The 16,151-nt window shown below is 37.6% G+C and overlaps 2 protein-coding genes across 2 annotated transcripts in view; one reads left to right on the plus strand and one right to left on the minus strand.

The window, feature by feature from the left end:
* Positions 1 to 7,644: 7,644 nt before the first annotated feature.
* On the plus strand, positions 7,645 to 12,244 carry Hey (Hairy/E(spl)-related with YRPW motif). The gene is made up of 3 exons (XM_011503289.1): positions 7,645 to 8,137; positions 8,430 to 8,644; positions 11,645 to 12,244. The coding sequence occupies exons 1-3, from the start codon at positions 7,779 to 7,781 to the stop codon at positions 12,070 to 12,072; spliced, it is 1,002 nt and encodes a 333-aa protein (XP_011501591.1). The 5' UTR covers positions 7,645 to 7,778; the 3' UTR covers positions 12,073 to 12,244.
* Positions 12,245 to 15,945: 3,701 nt separating this feature from the next.
* Positions 15,946 to 16,151, minus strand: part of LOC105365191 (uncharacterized) — an 835-nt gene continuing 629 nt past the window's right edge. The window contains exon 2 of the mRNA XM_011503290.1: positions 15,946 to 16,151. This exon is cut by the window's right edge and continues 183 nt beyond it. Within this exon, the coding sequence (XP_011501592.1) occupies positions 16,035 to 16,151 (117 nt within the window). The 3' untranslated portion in view covers positions 15,946 to 16,034.

Genomic DNA, 16,151 nt, shown 5'->3' on the forward strand with positions numbered 1-16,151 from the left:
TAATTCAAGATTACTTTTGTCTATTAGAACGTCAAGTTAAACAATCGCATACACACACGGATAATGTTATTTCATTTTATTGATAAAAATTAAGTTACAATTATGAAAATGAAACGTTAAACAATTTATTGAATTTTCTTAAAACATTATTAAAATTGACGAATAAATTTAATAAAATTGTAAAAAATTGTACAAATTTTTTTTATTCAAAATTCTAAATCATAAAAATTTATAGAAATTTAAGGTCAATTTTATCATGAATTTAACTATTATACAATTGAAGGAGGTCAGTAATATAATATTACGCTAAATAATTTAGTGAATGTGTCACTTGTAGCTACAATAGGTTACGCTTTAAATCACTTTAATGTACATAAATGCGTATTTTAAATAGAAAGTGCATTTATTAAAAAAAAAAAAAAAAAAAAAAAAAAAAAGTAAAGTCCTACAATTACACTAACCAACTTTTTTTTAACAGAAAAATAGGCAATAAACTGTGTCGTTTCCAATAAAAAAATTTAAAAAATGAATGAACTATCAATGCAATAATAATCACCTATTTATCATTAATGTTAAGATAAATTTAAATAATTTTATTTCACCATAAAGATTGATCGTACACATTCACGAATCTACATGTAAAAATCTTACAAATTCACCATACAAATTGATTTTGTTATAAAATCTGAAAATACTAAATAGAGCTGCAATTTTAATGCATTCGATTAAATGAATAACCGAGTAATTTGTATTTGATACTCTTCCTTCTCCATAGTGATATATAAATTCCGCTTTTTAACGACTGCCACATTCACGTACACACAATAATATGAGATGATAATGACATATTCGCACCCTACAATCCCCCTAATATAAAAAGCAAGCCAATTGTAAAATCTTTTAAAGCTGTTTTTTCTACCACGTTGCATTGACTGAGATGATGTAACATTAATACCAGATATTTAAAGCAACGATAGATGTCTACCGTGAATTCATTAACGCTATTGAGTATGTAAGAAAGTTATATAAAGATTATGAAGGAAGGATAGGGATTTACGAGGTTCACCAAACACCAAGGACTTTTAATCTAAAATTTCGAAGGATATTGAAAAGAATGAAGTCAGTGAAGCTTATGCATTTGCGGCGTATGTTCGAATGTGGTCTTGATTTATGAATCTTGAGCATCAAAAAAAAAAAAAAAAAAAAAAAAAAAAAAAAAAAAACGATCGGTCAATGATAATCGTACGCAATTCAAATATATCACACGTCTGCTTTCGATCTGTCTTGCTACAATGAGCAAATGAGCAAAAAGCCAGTTACAGGGGGTTGCGACGCACACCTTCTGCTCCCTCTCAACTCAACCCTTTCGTTGTAACTTCATCACTCGCCGACACACGTCAGCCAAAACTTTATACCGACAAAGACACTTTAATTCAAATTCGATGTATCGGACAACTATACTTGGATTAAATTACGATTGAATCAATGGACGAGCGTTAGTTTGAAAAGAGAGAGAGAGAGAGAGAGAGAGAGAGAGAACCTTGTACCAAATGACCTTGTGTACTTAAGTTAATAACGATTAAAATAAAACGAAAACACTCGATGACTGACATGCTTTTGTTTCAGTTAAATCATTGTTATAAAAATCATTTTAAGCTGACAAACTCCGTACACGTGAAAAGTTCCTACGATTATTTACATTTCGCATCCAGTTGGCCTTGCAGTTTATACAAAGATGATTACCATTCTCATCGTTGCATGCGCCTAAGGATAAACGTATTTTCAATGACTGAAATTATCTACAAATATTGGCGAGTAAAAAATGCTTCGTTCTTAAACTCATAATAATATAGTTTATATTTGCGAATGAAAAGCTTTAATTTCTTTACGTAACGTAAATGTATAATATGTTTTCCAACATTTTGGTAAATGGCTTGATTTTAATGCTTTCAAAATCTTATCCTTTCCTTAATAATACATTTATAATTGATAATTGAATGCTACTTATAAGGTGCTCTTTCAATATGACCAAATTTGAAATTACGTACGAGTTTGAATGTTTATAAATATCACGATACTCTATCCCTATGTATATATTTGAATAGCCAATTTCAAAAAATGTTTGCAATATCCTTTCTATGCTTTACACTTTCTTCAAATTAACTATATTATAAATTACAAAAATCGTAATTTTTGGTAACGATAATTATATTACAATGAGAATAAATAGATTTTTTGATATTTTTCAACTAATCGATTGTAGTTGGCTATTGAATAATCGGCAAATAAACTTGGCAATTCTTAATGACACTGAGAAAACTTAACGAATTCACAACGGATTCGATAACTCACTAATATCCATGATAACCACGACATTTTAAAGCTGCCATTCACTTAGACAATCGAGACGATAGATACCTAAGAGCAATGGACAGAAATATCATTATGAATAACTTATGGGGTTAGCCGTGTACGTGGAGAGTTGCGAAGTCGCGCGTCAAAGACAAAAAAAAGTTCTTTTCGAACAATAAGCGGTAGTGAATAAGCGACCAAGAAGAAGAGAAAATTACGACGAACGATGTCGGTAATCGGAGGCTTCCGTATGATGTAAGCGCGCCAAATGTTGAAGATGAAATTAATCGCTGCACAATTGTACATCGGCGAAATTTACGAGGGCAAACAGCCGCGGCGACCGGGACTCCCTGGAGGACCATAAAGCGACCACTCGGACACGGACTCGCGCCCACGTGTAACACGATACGCGATAAATCCGATGACTGTCCGAGTGTCCGAGCGCCAACAAATCGTAAAGTAGCCTCCGGACAATGGAGCACAATTATCGTTCTCGTTCGGTCCGAGCCAACTGTCGATCGGAGTGACCGCGAGCGATCGATCGCTCACTGACCGACGCCGCGCCCTACTCCTTTGCTATCCCGTGGGTGCCCAATCTGCCTCTTCTGGTATCAATTTCGCTCTGGATGCTACACACACGCGCGCGCGCGCGCACACACACACTCTCTCTCTCTCTCTCTCTCTCTCTATCTATCTATCTATCTCTCTAGACTCCTCGTTCACCGCTGAACCCTTTGTTCCGATGTAGGTCTGCTTTGTCTCGGGCTTATGCGAGCCTTGTTTTTAAGAAGGCACTCGATACAAGAGTGACAATGGCACCAATCATAATTCATTTGCCCCCGTCTTTATCCCGCATCTCTGGGAGCCAACCCGAATAAACAGAGTGACCACTAGCGGACTGGCACTATTATCATCGACATTATATTATAATACATGCGTGTTTGCTTAACATTTTCTACGGGTGTCGTCTCGCGATTAAAGTACACTCCCTGAATAAATAGGATGCAAAGTGATCTGCTGGGCACGTAACCGGCTTTTTGTCCGAGAGGCAGAAATTACAAATTTCATTTTCCAAAGGCAGGTCTGAATAAATAAACTTTTCAATTTATTGGATCGACTAGTCTAGGAGAGACGGATAAATTTTATACTTTAATTATTGTTTTTCCTACATTGTCATTTTAAGGAATTCGGTGCCGTTGTCAAATATATAATATATCAAAGTCACCAATTACCAATGACTTTGCATATAGTAGTAGAACCAATAACTTTAACTTGAGAATTGGGAGAAAAACATAATACTTTAACGAGCTTTAACGATAACATTATTAATATAAATTAAAAATACCTTTTCATCATTTTATCAAAATTTAAAAGAAGATAGGATATATAGTTGATAATTGAATAGAAAAAGGAAGAAAAGAAAAAAACTAAGAAAAAAAGACAAATCTCAAGCGTTATTATTCTTTATCTTTATTTCGAATGAATAGGATATTGAAAACATCTATTTTTAATATTATTGCAATACATATGTGAAGATATATTTTTTTTTTTTTTTTTTTTTTTTTTTAATCTGTCAAATCTGAGAGATATGATAAATTATTGTTCTTTCGTGAAATATACAAACATAATTGTTAATGAAAGTATTCAACGGTACGTTAATTTTCCGTCGTTTCGAATGATCAAATTTTTTACGCTATCATAATATTTCGATCTTATTAGATCAATCCAGATTAATAATAAATTTAAGCAATATAATAAGTATAATAACCATAAAATCATAAAATTCTTACAAATAGTTACACCTGATACTTCAAATTTTTCATTATTTTATAATAATTTGTTCTTTTAACAATACGTAACAAATATGGTTTGCAATAGAGTATCATAATTTATGGGGGAAACAAAAAAATAAATAAATTTCCAATTAACATACATAAATTATAAAAGTGAAAACTTCTTTAATAATAACTCCTTTCTATTACGGAATCGCTGATTAATTAAAATTGTTTTTTTTTTTTTTTTTTGATGTTTAATTGTAATACCATTGAAGTCAATTATTTATTAACGAAATTTTCATTACATTATATAATAACCTAATTATTAAATATTTAAATATTAAATTTTTTTTATGAACAATTTAGCATAGTTATTGGTGTAAAGTTCCATAAAATATTTACTTTTACACACAACTGTATTGAAAAGTAAATCATTAATTACATAACTTAATAAAATCTTACTAAGACGTGTGTATGGGAAATTTTGTTGAGGACGTGTAAATGCAAAAAATACCTTTGGTAACTACAGGTTAAATATTCCACAGTGTAGCAGCTCATATCAATAATCTACTTACGTTTCTTATGTTTATTCGTCCAAGTACGTTTTGTTGGACGCGCGGCGCCACGCGACTTCAAATAAGTTCATTCATATGAAAGTATTTGAATTTTTCTCCCGCTCTCACTTATAGGGAAGAAGAAGGGCAAGTTTCATTCGCACAAAGTAAAATGTAGCTGCATCGAGAACTTTCTTGGCAATACAAACATTATTGACATATTATTGGCAATACCAATTGACATAGGATAAAGAATGGGCTATTCGAGTAAAGTATTTCGCGGTATCGTACATTTTTCTTCAATTGTAAATAATTGCTTCCAAGCTTCTTCGTCCAAGTGAATCGGCGATTTTTTAAAGCCGAAAATCATTGCGCGAGGATATTGCCGTGTAGATAAAAGTGTTCATCCGAACGTGTGTCGGTCGCTGACAACAAAAGCAAACACCTTCCCATGAAGGCACACCTGGATTCATCCACCGACCCTTTTCGTGTGAATCTGCAGTTTCACGGGGATTGAGTGACGTGGATTGCAATTTCGCTTGAAAATCCTTTACGGGCCATCGGCACCAGACCCTTACATTAGGCGATCACGCTTTTAATCGAAATTTCGGGGCTTTATTATTGTGCCCGCCGCTCTAAAATCAACTCCCTCGAATAATATGTCCATTTATTGAGCTGAGACCGCAATTAAATGCGCTGCCCACTTAATTTACATGATGATAATATTGTTATTTTCGTGAGATGATGAACCAACTCCATGCCTACCGCTCATTAAATCATTTAATTATTTATTAAAGAATGACTTCCAATTTCGAAGCGGAAAACAATTTATAATGCCATTATGCTTTGTTAAAAGCGAAATAAGTCAGCGGAAATATTTCAGCTCAATTTTACAATACGATCGATGGAAAATTTTTGCAATAGCAATCGCCGTTTCCGACATAACTTATACGACGTTTCTTACTTTCACTCTCACTTCCTTTCAAGATTTAATTCATATTCAATATGTTATGCACCCAATTAAATGACGCGATCGTCGTTATGCATAAATGCTATTATAGCAAGCTTTTGAGTAACAGTCAAATCATTCGTTTGCAAATTTGTAAAGATTTATAAAAAAAAAAAAATTTAATTTGCATAAATATTGAAAGCAAGCAACGAATACGTATTTAAGTAAAAGTGAAAAGTTGAGATTAAAGAAATTTGAAACGTCTTGGAACGTCTGTGGATTAATGAGATGGGAAAACACTGGCAAAGATTAATCAATCGCCGTTCACCCTTGGAACCGTATCTCGATTTTTTTTTATTTTTAGCAATGAATGTTTTAATGACAAAATTTAAATAATTTTTTCCCCTTATTAAACCACTATCTTTAATCCCTGTCATTTCACTTCTTAATTGATTTAGTTTATTTCTCATGTACACGCATATTAGCATAAAAGGATAAGTGACTGACCAAGAATTTTATTTTAAAGCATAATTTAATAAGAATTCGTTTAAATATTTTATTTCATTAAATTCGAGCTATTAGCTAATATCTCAGGATTTAATGTCAAACAGAAATGATGAAAGACCAATAATAATCGAATAGATGGTCAAGTAATAGATGGTCAATGTCTGAAAAGCGTTAGAATTCATGATATTCTACATTATCGTTCATATTGTTTCGTAATTTTTCTGCATTGGTGTTTTTATTCATTTATCGTATTTTTCGTTTGATCAATATGTTTCTAATATCAGATAAAATCAGTGCATACTTTATCACTGGTAATCAAAGTAAATGCATTGTGCTTGAAAATTTTTTTAGATAATCTTGCATACGAACATACATCATTACAATTAAGATACATAAATTGCCGTAGATTACAGAATTTTGAATGCCAAGTTTTCATGCCTGGGAACCTTCCAATATGGTCTTGATGGCACGAAGATTAAGCTTGTCTTGCATATTTTAATATTTGAAATATCCGTGAACATAAGTAAATTAAAAACAGGTTCGAATTTTAACGAAATCAGCTCCACACTCCCGAGAATGAAATGCATCGTAACTGACTAACAGATGAGTGAGAGAGAGAGAGAGAGAGAGAGAGAGAGAGAGAAAGAGAGAGAGAGAGAGAGTGGTGGGGAGTGGGAGAGGGAGGGGGACGGGGGGTGGATGAGGTAGGACCGGACATATTCGCAAATTGATAAAAGTAAGGCGAAATGGTAAATTGATTGGCGTGGAGGGTTGATCGGTTATGCGTACGCGAGAGTCGTAAGCCAAGAGCGTTTGATTAGTTAGTCGCCGCTGATCGATATCGCGTTTCCCAAGCGGCACGAGCCCGGCACATATCAATAATCACGCGGACGCGTGCCCCGGCCCTATGTGAACTTTATTGTCCGCTTTATTGTCCGCGCACGAGCTCAGACCAACCTAGCACCCCTCCCTCCCTCTCCCCCCTCCCCTCCCCGCTCAATTCCGCTCCCTCCCAAGGGCCGGCCATCGCCCCGCGACGAATGCGACTCATTCGCGAATCATTTCGCGACTCTAACCCAGTGGCATATGTAATTGCCCGACACCTAAGCTATTAGCTCGACCGCCAATTATTAGCCAGGGATGTCCCGCATGACGGAGAGTCCAAGAGGCCGATAAGGATAGAGGGCCGTTAGTCTGCGCGCTGCGGAGCCCAAGGTGGCCCTCGCACGTGCCCCAAAAGTCTCGGGTCCGGGATAGGGTGAGAGCTTGGGGCGCGAAGCGGTTCCCACGGGGCGACGGCGGGAGCGGCTGCGAGAGCGGGAGCGGGAGCGGGAGCAGGAGCGTGAGCGGGTGCGGGAACGGGAACGGGAACGGTAGCGGGAGCGGGGGCGCCTGCGCCTCTGACTTCTCCTTCCCCTGCGGTACCACCCCGCGGGGCTCGGGGAAGGGGGTCGTGTGTCGGGTCGCTCGGCGCGCACACGACATACGTCCGCCGGCACGCGACCGATACGCACGAGACGCGCGGCACCGCGACTCCGCGGACCGACACGTGGAGCGCGCCCGACAAGTGGACACGTGCTTGTGTGTGCGCGCGCCCGCACGCGAGGATACGCCAAGTGCCGGCGAGGAGTCGACCGGAGGATGTGGCGCGTAGTGCTCGCCCGGCCCGAGGATAGCGGCACTCTGCTATCCTCGGAGTTGACCGCTCCACCGCCGCCGCCACCGCCTTCCCTCGCACCACCTACTTTGCCCCCGCACCATCAGCATCATCCGCATCAGCAGCACCTCTGGCCGCCCCAGCAACACTACGGACCACTGCAGTCCCTCGGCTACGGGCATGAGCCCGCCCCGGAACCCCAGCAAGGCCAGGATGGAGCCCAACAGCAGCAGCAACAGCAGCAACAGCAACAACAGCAACAACAGCAACAAAGAAGCCTTAAGCGGCCGATGAGTGACTCCGATTGCGACGACGTCTTCTCTGAGGAAAGCGGCAAAGAGCCGTAAGTACACACATATAACTGAAACTTCATTATACTCTGCATACTCTGGTACTGCTTAATGCTTGCCGGTTACGCGAATTTTTCACCAAGTCGGTCCATTTCATTCGCCGTGTTTTATCGCTACTCTCTTACGGCAAAACCTCGCCCGATATTTATTACGACGACCTGGGCGCACTCCTGCCGAATAGATCAGCCAAAGAGAAAACCTTTATCGATTAATAACCAATGCATGACGAGAGATACGAAAAAATTGTATAAAACATGATTGTCAAGAAAAGGTTTGTGATTGTAGGTGCAACTCGCCGGGCGCCGATTCGTGCCAGCACACGTCGCGCAAGCGGCGTCGAGGCATGATCGAGAAAAAGAGGCGCGACCGGATCAACGCCTCCCTGGGCGAACTCCGGAGGCTGGTACCCGCGGCAGCTCGCGACCCCCACAGTGGCAAGCTGGAGAAGGCCGAGATTCTCCAACTGACGGTCGAGCATCTCAGATCACTCAGGAATAAAGGTAAATATACATTAGTTATATTAAACAATCTAACTATCTTAATTATATATAAACAATCTCATCTACCAATATTTACTTCGATTCGCTCCTCGACGCGGTTCCTCGTCTTTTCCCGCTCGCTGCGCGCAATCGCGATGTAGAATAAAAAGTCAAGTAAGAGACGTTAACACGATCCAAGCTTCGCTCGACTCCGATTTTCATAATACCGAAGCTCTTTGGTTATGCTTTATATTCTGCCCTAATTAAGCTCGTTACTATTCATCTTTCTTTTTCTTTTTTTTCCTTTTTTTTTTTTTAACAATTAATACCAACCTGCGTTAGTAATTTTTATGATAATATCAAATTAAGCTTTATAAATATGTATATATAAACATACATAATAAATAATTTATTTTTTTTTATACTTTTGGTGAGATAACAGATTAAACAATGTAAAACAATTAAAATGTTAATGGAAAAATTCAACATCAATAGACAATTGAAACTATAATTTTATTGTGCAATAATTAACGATTCCGTAAATCAAATTAAATAATAGATTACTTAGATAATTCACAGTTGCAAGCTTACCAATGAACATTCAAAAATCATTTGAATAATTTAAAAAATTTTTGACTTATCATAAGAATTTTTGATAATTATGACTCTTTCTGTACACTTATCGCTAGTAATTATAATAAAAAGTCACGACCATCGTCATATAAAGATAAATTTCTTAATACTTTTTCCAACTTACTATTATTGCATATAAGAATCTGAAATATATCTTCTTTCATTGTTCACAAATGATTAGTAGAATATACAGTCGATTTATTTATTATATAATTTTATTCATAAATAATTTTTCTATCAAACATCGATTCTTCTTAAAATTCAACAATTATATTGTGGAATGTTAAATATAATATTTTATCAGGCATTTTGAATACTTATTTACAAATTTGGTAAAATTAAAAACATTTATTGTCTTTTGTAAAATTATGCAAATTTTTTTTAACAAAAATGAAGTTAAGTAATACATTACATACAAATATGTGTGTGCGCGTGTGCGTATGTGTGCGTGCTCGTGTTAGGGGGGGGGGGGTTGTAATTTTTATACTTTAAAATATTAAACGATTTATAATTAAAGTCTTTTAATTTTATTAAATTTCTGCGTCTTAAAAATTGTTTAAACTTATGCAATATTATCAATTAACTTTATTAAAGAAACAAATAAATTAAAAGAAAAGAAAAAAAAATAAATTAAAAGAAAAGAAAAAAAAAATAAATATATACAATCCTTTCCCATGTACTTTCAATAAATTAAGATAATCACATTTTCACATGTATAGAATCTTATTTTTTGCATACAATTTTGCCATTATAAATATACTGTTGATATTTTTATCTACTCGTAATTTCTTTATTCATATACATTTGCATAAGATTTAATTTTATATATATAAAAAAAAACACACACATAGAAACGTCGAGTTCACTTAATGAAAAAAACATGAAAAAGATCAAAATAAAAAAAAAGCATCAATATAAGAAAGATAAGAGGATTTTTGATATTTTACAATTGTACAATTGTGATAGATTTTTCACAGCATACTGAAATTGATAATATTTTATAAGCTGTTTGTTTTTTTGCAAATTCATCAAGACTAAACACATTTACTATCAAAAGAGTGGTAAATCATCGAAGGGAACAGAGCTATCAGTTTCATGCGAAACCTATCGCTCATCGCGATGATTCCACAGGGCATTTGAAAAGGGGGATGAATTACAGGAAAAATAGAGAAAGGCGTCGGAAAAACTGTCCCCCTTTCATCATGAGCGAATAATCGGCATTAGAGGGAAAAGTCAATAAAGATCTTCGTTGGTCGAGCAGCTGGACGGTGCGGGGCGAGAGTGGGAGGGTGGAGTTTGTTTACAAACATAGGAAGGCGAGTGGTTCGCGGCCAGTGATGACGCAGGAAGTGGTAGAGGGTTGAGGTAAGAGGGTGGATAGGTGGGAGGTGGAAGGGGGAGGATCGGCGAAGTATGTCGTGAATGGGAACCAGCGGAAAACACCTGTTAGCTGGGCAGTAAACACGCGGCGAACGCATCACGCCAAAACGCGATAAGCAAATCCGTGGCCATGGCAATTCTCGTGCAGCCCCCCCCCCCACTGCAGTCCTATTGACACCTCCTCGAAGACCCTCCCAGGGTGGGGTGGGGAGCCACTGGAATCCGCGAGGGAGCAGGTGCTGGACCCTGTGGGAAGCACAGGAAGTCAAGAAGAACTCTTCCGAAGTGCTGTTCCCACGATTCGAGTTCGAGCAGCAGAGGGGAGCCGCAGAGACGGCCGGTAGAAGGGGGGAGCCGACCAAGCGAGCAGGAAAGGGAGAGCGCACGTACGAGAATGAGCGAGAGTGAGAGAGAGAGAGAGAGAGAGTGTGAGTCAGAGAGAGAGAGAGAGAGAGAGAGAGAGATTGAACGATATATAGAGATTTTGTGTATATGTGCGCGCACGCGTGTGTGTTGAGGAGGGAGGGAGGCAGTGTCGAGACAGATGTGCCCCACTGTGGGAAAGCAGCTCTCGTCGGGGCTCTTCCCCTTTCTTCGCGCATCTTATTCTTTCACTGCGGCCGAGGCTCCTGCCCTCGAGTGTTCCCTCGGCCTACGCCCCTCCTTGTCTCGTGCCCAGGTGCTGGTCGTATATCCTAGACGACTCGCGCCTGGGCCAATAAGCCCCAGAATCAGCTAGGGGGTTATCGCCCAAGGAGATAAGGAAGCGCGGCTTCGGATCGGACTCGCGTGTGCTCGCGCGACCCGTTCCCACGCTACCTGCGGCTGCACCTTGCTGCTCGCGGGCCCCGGACCATCTGCCACTCTCGGCCATGGGAACGTCGGATTTCGGCTCTTCCCCTCTCCTCCTTCCTCCGCCCGTCGCGTTCCATCTCGGCTGACCCCCGACTTTCAGGCCCCACGCGCGATTCGCATCCACGACTCGGACTTATTATCGGCATGTTTCAGGGGCCGAAGGCTATGACAGCACGAAGCTCGCGATGGATTACCACGCGGTCGGCTGGGGCGAGTGCGCGGCCGAAGTCGGACGCTACCTCGTGACCATGGAGGGTCTTGACGAGCGGGATCCACTCAGGCTGAGGCTTCTCTCGCACCTTCAGAGCTTCCACCGCGAGCCTCACCAACAGCAGCCTAGCTACGATCACCATCATCACCAGCAACAGCAGCAGCAGCAGCAGCAGCAGCAGCACCAACAGCACCAACAGCACCAACAGCACCAGCCCGCTCCGACACCGGTGCCACCGCCACCTCCCCCGCCGCCCCTCACCTGGCCGCCGGCCCAGTATCCTGGCCACGGACAATACCCGGGCCAATACGGACCCCAACAGCAGCACGGCAAACCTTATAGGCCCTGGGGTGCCGAGCTCGCCTACTAGCGAGGCCCCGAGACCCGATCCCCCAATGCCCGGATTACTAAACCAAATATTCATGTGCGACCGGCTTCGGTTGTGATAACGCAGCATAGTCATACCTGTACCTTATAAGAGTGATATACCAAACTATTTATTTTACCCTGGCTAGGTCCAAATTTATTGTATAGTGTATATAGCGGGGATAGAGTTTTTCTTTTTTGTAAATAACTATATTGCGTATACTGGTAATTTTATAAGAGATAATGAGAGAGAGAGAGAGAGAGAGAAAGAGAAAGAGAGAAAGAGAGAGAATATGTGCGTGAAAAAGATGCTATGGTGTGAACGGATGAGAGAGAGAGAGAGAGAGAGAGAGAGAGAGAGAGAGAGACAGATAGACAGACAGACAGACAGACAGATAGAAGGAGAGCGTGAGTGTGTAGGGGCGATCAAAGGGAAGGACAGAGGTGGAAGAAAAAAGAAGAGAGTCAATTAAAACTGTTTCCGTGTTCCATTTACATACTTTTTATGTTGCCGCTGCTATTATTACGCAGCGGTCATTAGTCCACGTACAAATTGTCAATTTATGCGGAATATATTCGTTATACCCTTTATACGATTTTGTATGTTGAGTTTGTTTTGTGCGGTAAGTGTGTGTGTGTGTGTGTGTGTGTGTGTGTGTGTGTGTGAGTGTGAGTGAGCGCGCGCGCGCGCGCGTGCTTATGCATGCGTGTAGGTGTGCGTGAGCGTGTTCATGTAACCAAACAGACAACGAGTGAGACAGAGACAATAATTCATATTTTTGCAATGAGCATTTTTTCAATAAAAACAAAAGGATGAAACTTGCATAAAAATGTTTACGTTCATTCCACTATCCTTCTTTGCCCATTGTTTTCACTAGCCTCCGATAAACTATATCATTCATCATTAATGATCTTCTGAATATATTATTCAAGGTAGGTGATGCTTGCATGACATAATTTATACTTTAAGAATTTCTCTTTAAAAGATTTTTATTAAACTCAATTTCTAGATTTATCTAAGGCAAGTAAAACGTTGCAAAACACACCAGTTCAAAAGAACTTTTACAACTTAGATTTAACTATCTTTTAGCCTCTTAAATTGTAAGGCTTTTTATGTGAATAATGCTGAAAAATACTCAGGAGCCTGCGTACGTGTAAAATATAAAGAAAATCGATTTACTTATCCTAACAAAGAGGTATTATAGAAAACCATTATTCTTTATTGATAACTTAAACCCCATGCGTGGTTTACAAAAAAAAAAAAAAAGTTCTTCCACATAACGACAATTCATTATGCAAATATATGCAAAACCCAGGAATTCTTAAAGCGTAAACTTTACTCCACATCATTTTGTTTCAAATTTTTTCATTGATGTAATTGGACATAAAATAAAGTGATGCCTAACTGATGCATAAAATAAAGTTATGATAATGTAGAGTGACTAGAGTATTTTATTTTTTGCGAAATAAAATTAATTTATTGAAAATTTAAATTACAATGCATAAATTATGGAGTGCGAATTTATTGATGTAGACAAAATTGCAATAACAAAAGTTCTAATTACGTGCACAAATCTCTATTCATAATATATACCTTTTGTATTCTATATGAATAATGTACTTTACGGGAATATGTGTGTGTGTGTGTGTGTGTGTGTGTGTGTGTGTGCACGCGACTACAATATGTTAAAATTCTCTCATTATTTTTTAAATTTAAACCAACAAAGCGTGCATTACATTCGTTTACATTTTGTATTGAATCCTATTGTTTCCATTATTTTTTAAAAGAAAAATTTGCACACGTCAGCAACGGTCGGCTCATTAAATGCATAATTTTATGAAATACACATGGTAATTCAACCTAAAACATTACATTATATATTACAGCAACTTACCTCATTCTGCTTTTAACGATTAAATAATAATCTCACATTTGGTCATATTAGATAAAGGTGTATTATAAATAATTTAAATTGAATTTGGTAATAATAAGAATATTGTATTTTAATTAATTAATTATATGCATAAATTAATGAAAAATGAAAGAGATGGTTCTCACGTAGGCTGATGACGAAGATCGTGAATAGTATTTACTACTAAAATTATTAAAACTAAATCATTCATTTTATATCAAATTTATTTCTTTAAAAATTCAATCAAACATTCGCTGCCAATTCAATGTGCAAATAATGTTTTCTCATAAAGCGTTTAAAGTTTTTATAAAGAACTCGAACGCGTTACAGTTAAAGCTTTATAATTTTAAACAACTATTAATGAATATTATTGGCATTATAAAATATAAATAATTTTTAAAAAAATCATTAGAATAAACTAATTATTAGAACATTACAATCTTGTTAAAAATCTTAATAACAACAAAACATCGTAATATTTACACGTAGTATTATGTATTAAAATATTAATTTAAATAATTTTTACAACATTTTTTACTATTCAATCAAATTTTATTTACGTTAAAATATATTGTTTTAATAAAAAAAAATAATAATAATAATAAATAAATAAATAATAATAATAATAAAGAACGAAATATGGGATAACAGGTTATTCAAATTAATACAAAATGGAACTTTATGTCTAAATATATTTAATATATTTCTATAATTTTAAGTATTAATTACATATCACAGACTTAAAGTGATAGCGTACAATTAATGGTAAATTCGATGACTCATCAATTACGCATAAATCTATTTCTTTGTACAATAAACTATCACCTTATTGAATTATTAACCGACGCACTCCATTGTGTCAGCCTATCTCATTAACATAAAACTATGTTAATTAATATTAATCACATTAAATAATTATATGTACGAATGTCGTTGTTACAGTAATGAAAGATTTTGGAAAGCTTACAAATATGAAATACTTAATGTATTCGATATAATTATAATATTATAAGTTCAATATAAATAGATAATGTAAAACTAATTAAATCACATTTGCTCTTAAGTCATCAATTTGCATTGTGGAATTGTTTCGACAAATGTTGCTCATCTGATCACACCAAACATTCTCTACGCAATTACAAGTGCTTGAAACGAATGGATAAAATTATAAATTCATATTACAATTGTTGAACGATTAGGGGTGTAATTTTACGGCAAGATAAGACGTTGACAATTTAAATACAATCATTGATATTAATGAATATTCAAGAGATAAAAGATTCAAAAGTGGATCTATGAAAAGAATGCAGATTTTAAGTAGGCGCACATTTAAGTAGACGTGTGTTAAATGACACTGAGAATTATTAACATACACTTTTCAATTATCCTAATTGACATTATAAAATAAACACTTAAGGACTAAATCTTAAACTGATGTTATTAATAATTAACTTTAAAGGAAGACAATGATAATAGGACGTATCTCAAGGCTGTGGTATAATCATTGCTCGTGGATAATTAATATGTTCGACTGTGCTTTAAAGGAAATATATAATGAACGTGTGGATGACTCGAAGGGTTTAATAATTACGAACTAAGTATCTTCGGGGTAAAAGAGGCTACTCAGCAGCTCAGGCCGCTCAGCCGTCGGCACTCATCATCCGAAGAAGAAAGTAATCTTCTTGTCTCGTCCGATAACGCTCTGACGCGGCTTATTGTTCCACCCTATGTTCCAGTGGTTTACTATGGCGCACACATGCATATAAATAATACTGAGTAATGTTTTGAAAACGATTGGGTTATCGATCACCAATTTCTCACAGGCCTTGAGAGATTATCACAATCGTCGAACGTCCTCGTCGACTCGTATTCACGGAGATCGTAAAGCTTCGTTTGGAAGAACATCGGGAAATAAAAGCGCCCTGCCTCGGCAACAACGGCGCATGAGATCGATGCGACTCTCGTCTCTCTCGTCTCTCTCTTGCTCCTTTAACGCACTCGCGAGAAAATACATGACATGTTTGTACAGCGACTGAGACTGGGACGCGCGAGGTTAGCGCATCATCTCGTTCTCGAGATTCTCGTTAAGCTGGTTCTCCTCGCGCTCGTCGCAGTGGCAGCAGCAGTGGGGCACGTAGCAGAAACCCTCGGCGAGGACTCCGCCACCCTC

The sequence above is a fragment of the Ceratosolen solmsi genome, unplaced genomic scaffold (genome assembly GCF_000503995.2).
Source record: "Ceratosolen solmsi marchali unplaced genomic scaffold, CerSol_1.0 scaffold63, whole genome shotgun sequence".
NCBI lineage: Eukaryota > Metazoa > Arthropoda > Insecta > Hymenoptera > Agaonidae > Ceratosolen > Ceratosolen solmsi.

Bases quoted from the DNA above. Each gene is read 5' to 3' on its own strand.
- Hey (XM_011503289.1), top strand. From the start codon at position 7,779: ATGTGGCGCGTAGTGCTCGCCCGGCCCGAGGATAGCGGCACTCTGCTA. The intron at 8,138-8,429 runs GTAAGTACACAC...TTGTGATTGTAG, and splicing joins GAGGAAAGCGGCAAAGAGCC to GTGCAACTCGCCGGGCGCCG. The intron at 8,645-11,644 runs GTAAATATACAT...GGCATGTTTCAG, and splicing joins CAGATCACTCAGGAATAAAG to GGGCCGAAGGCTATGACAGC.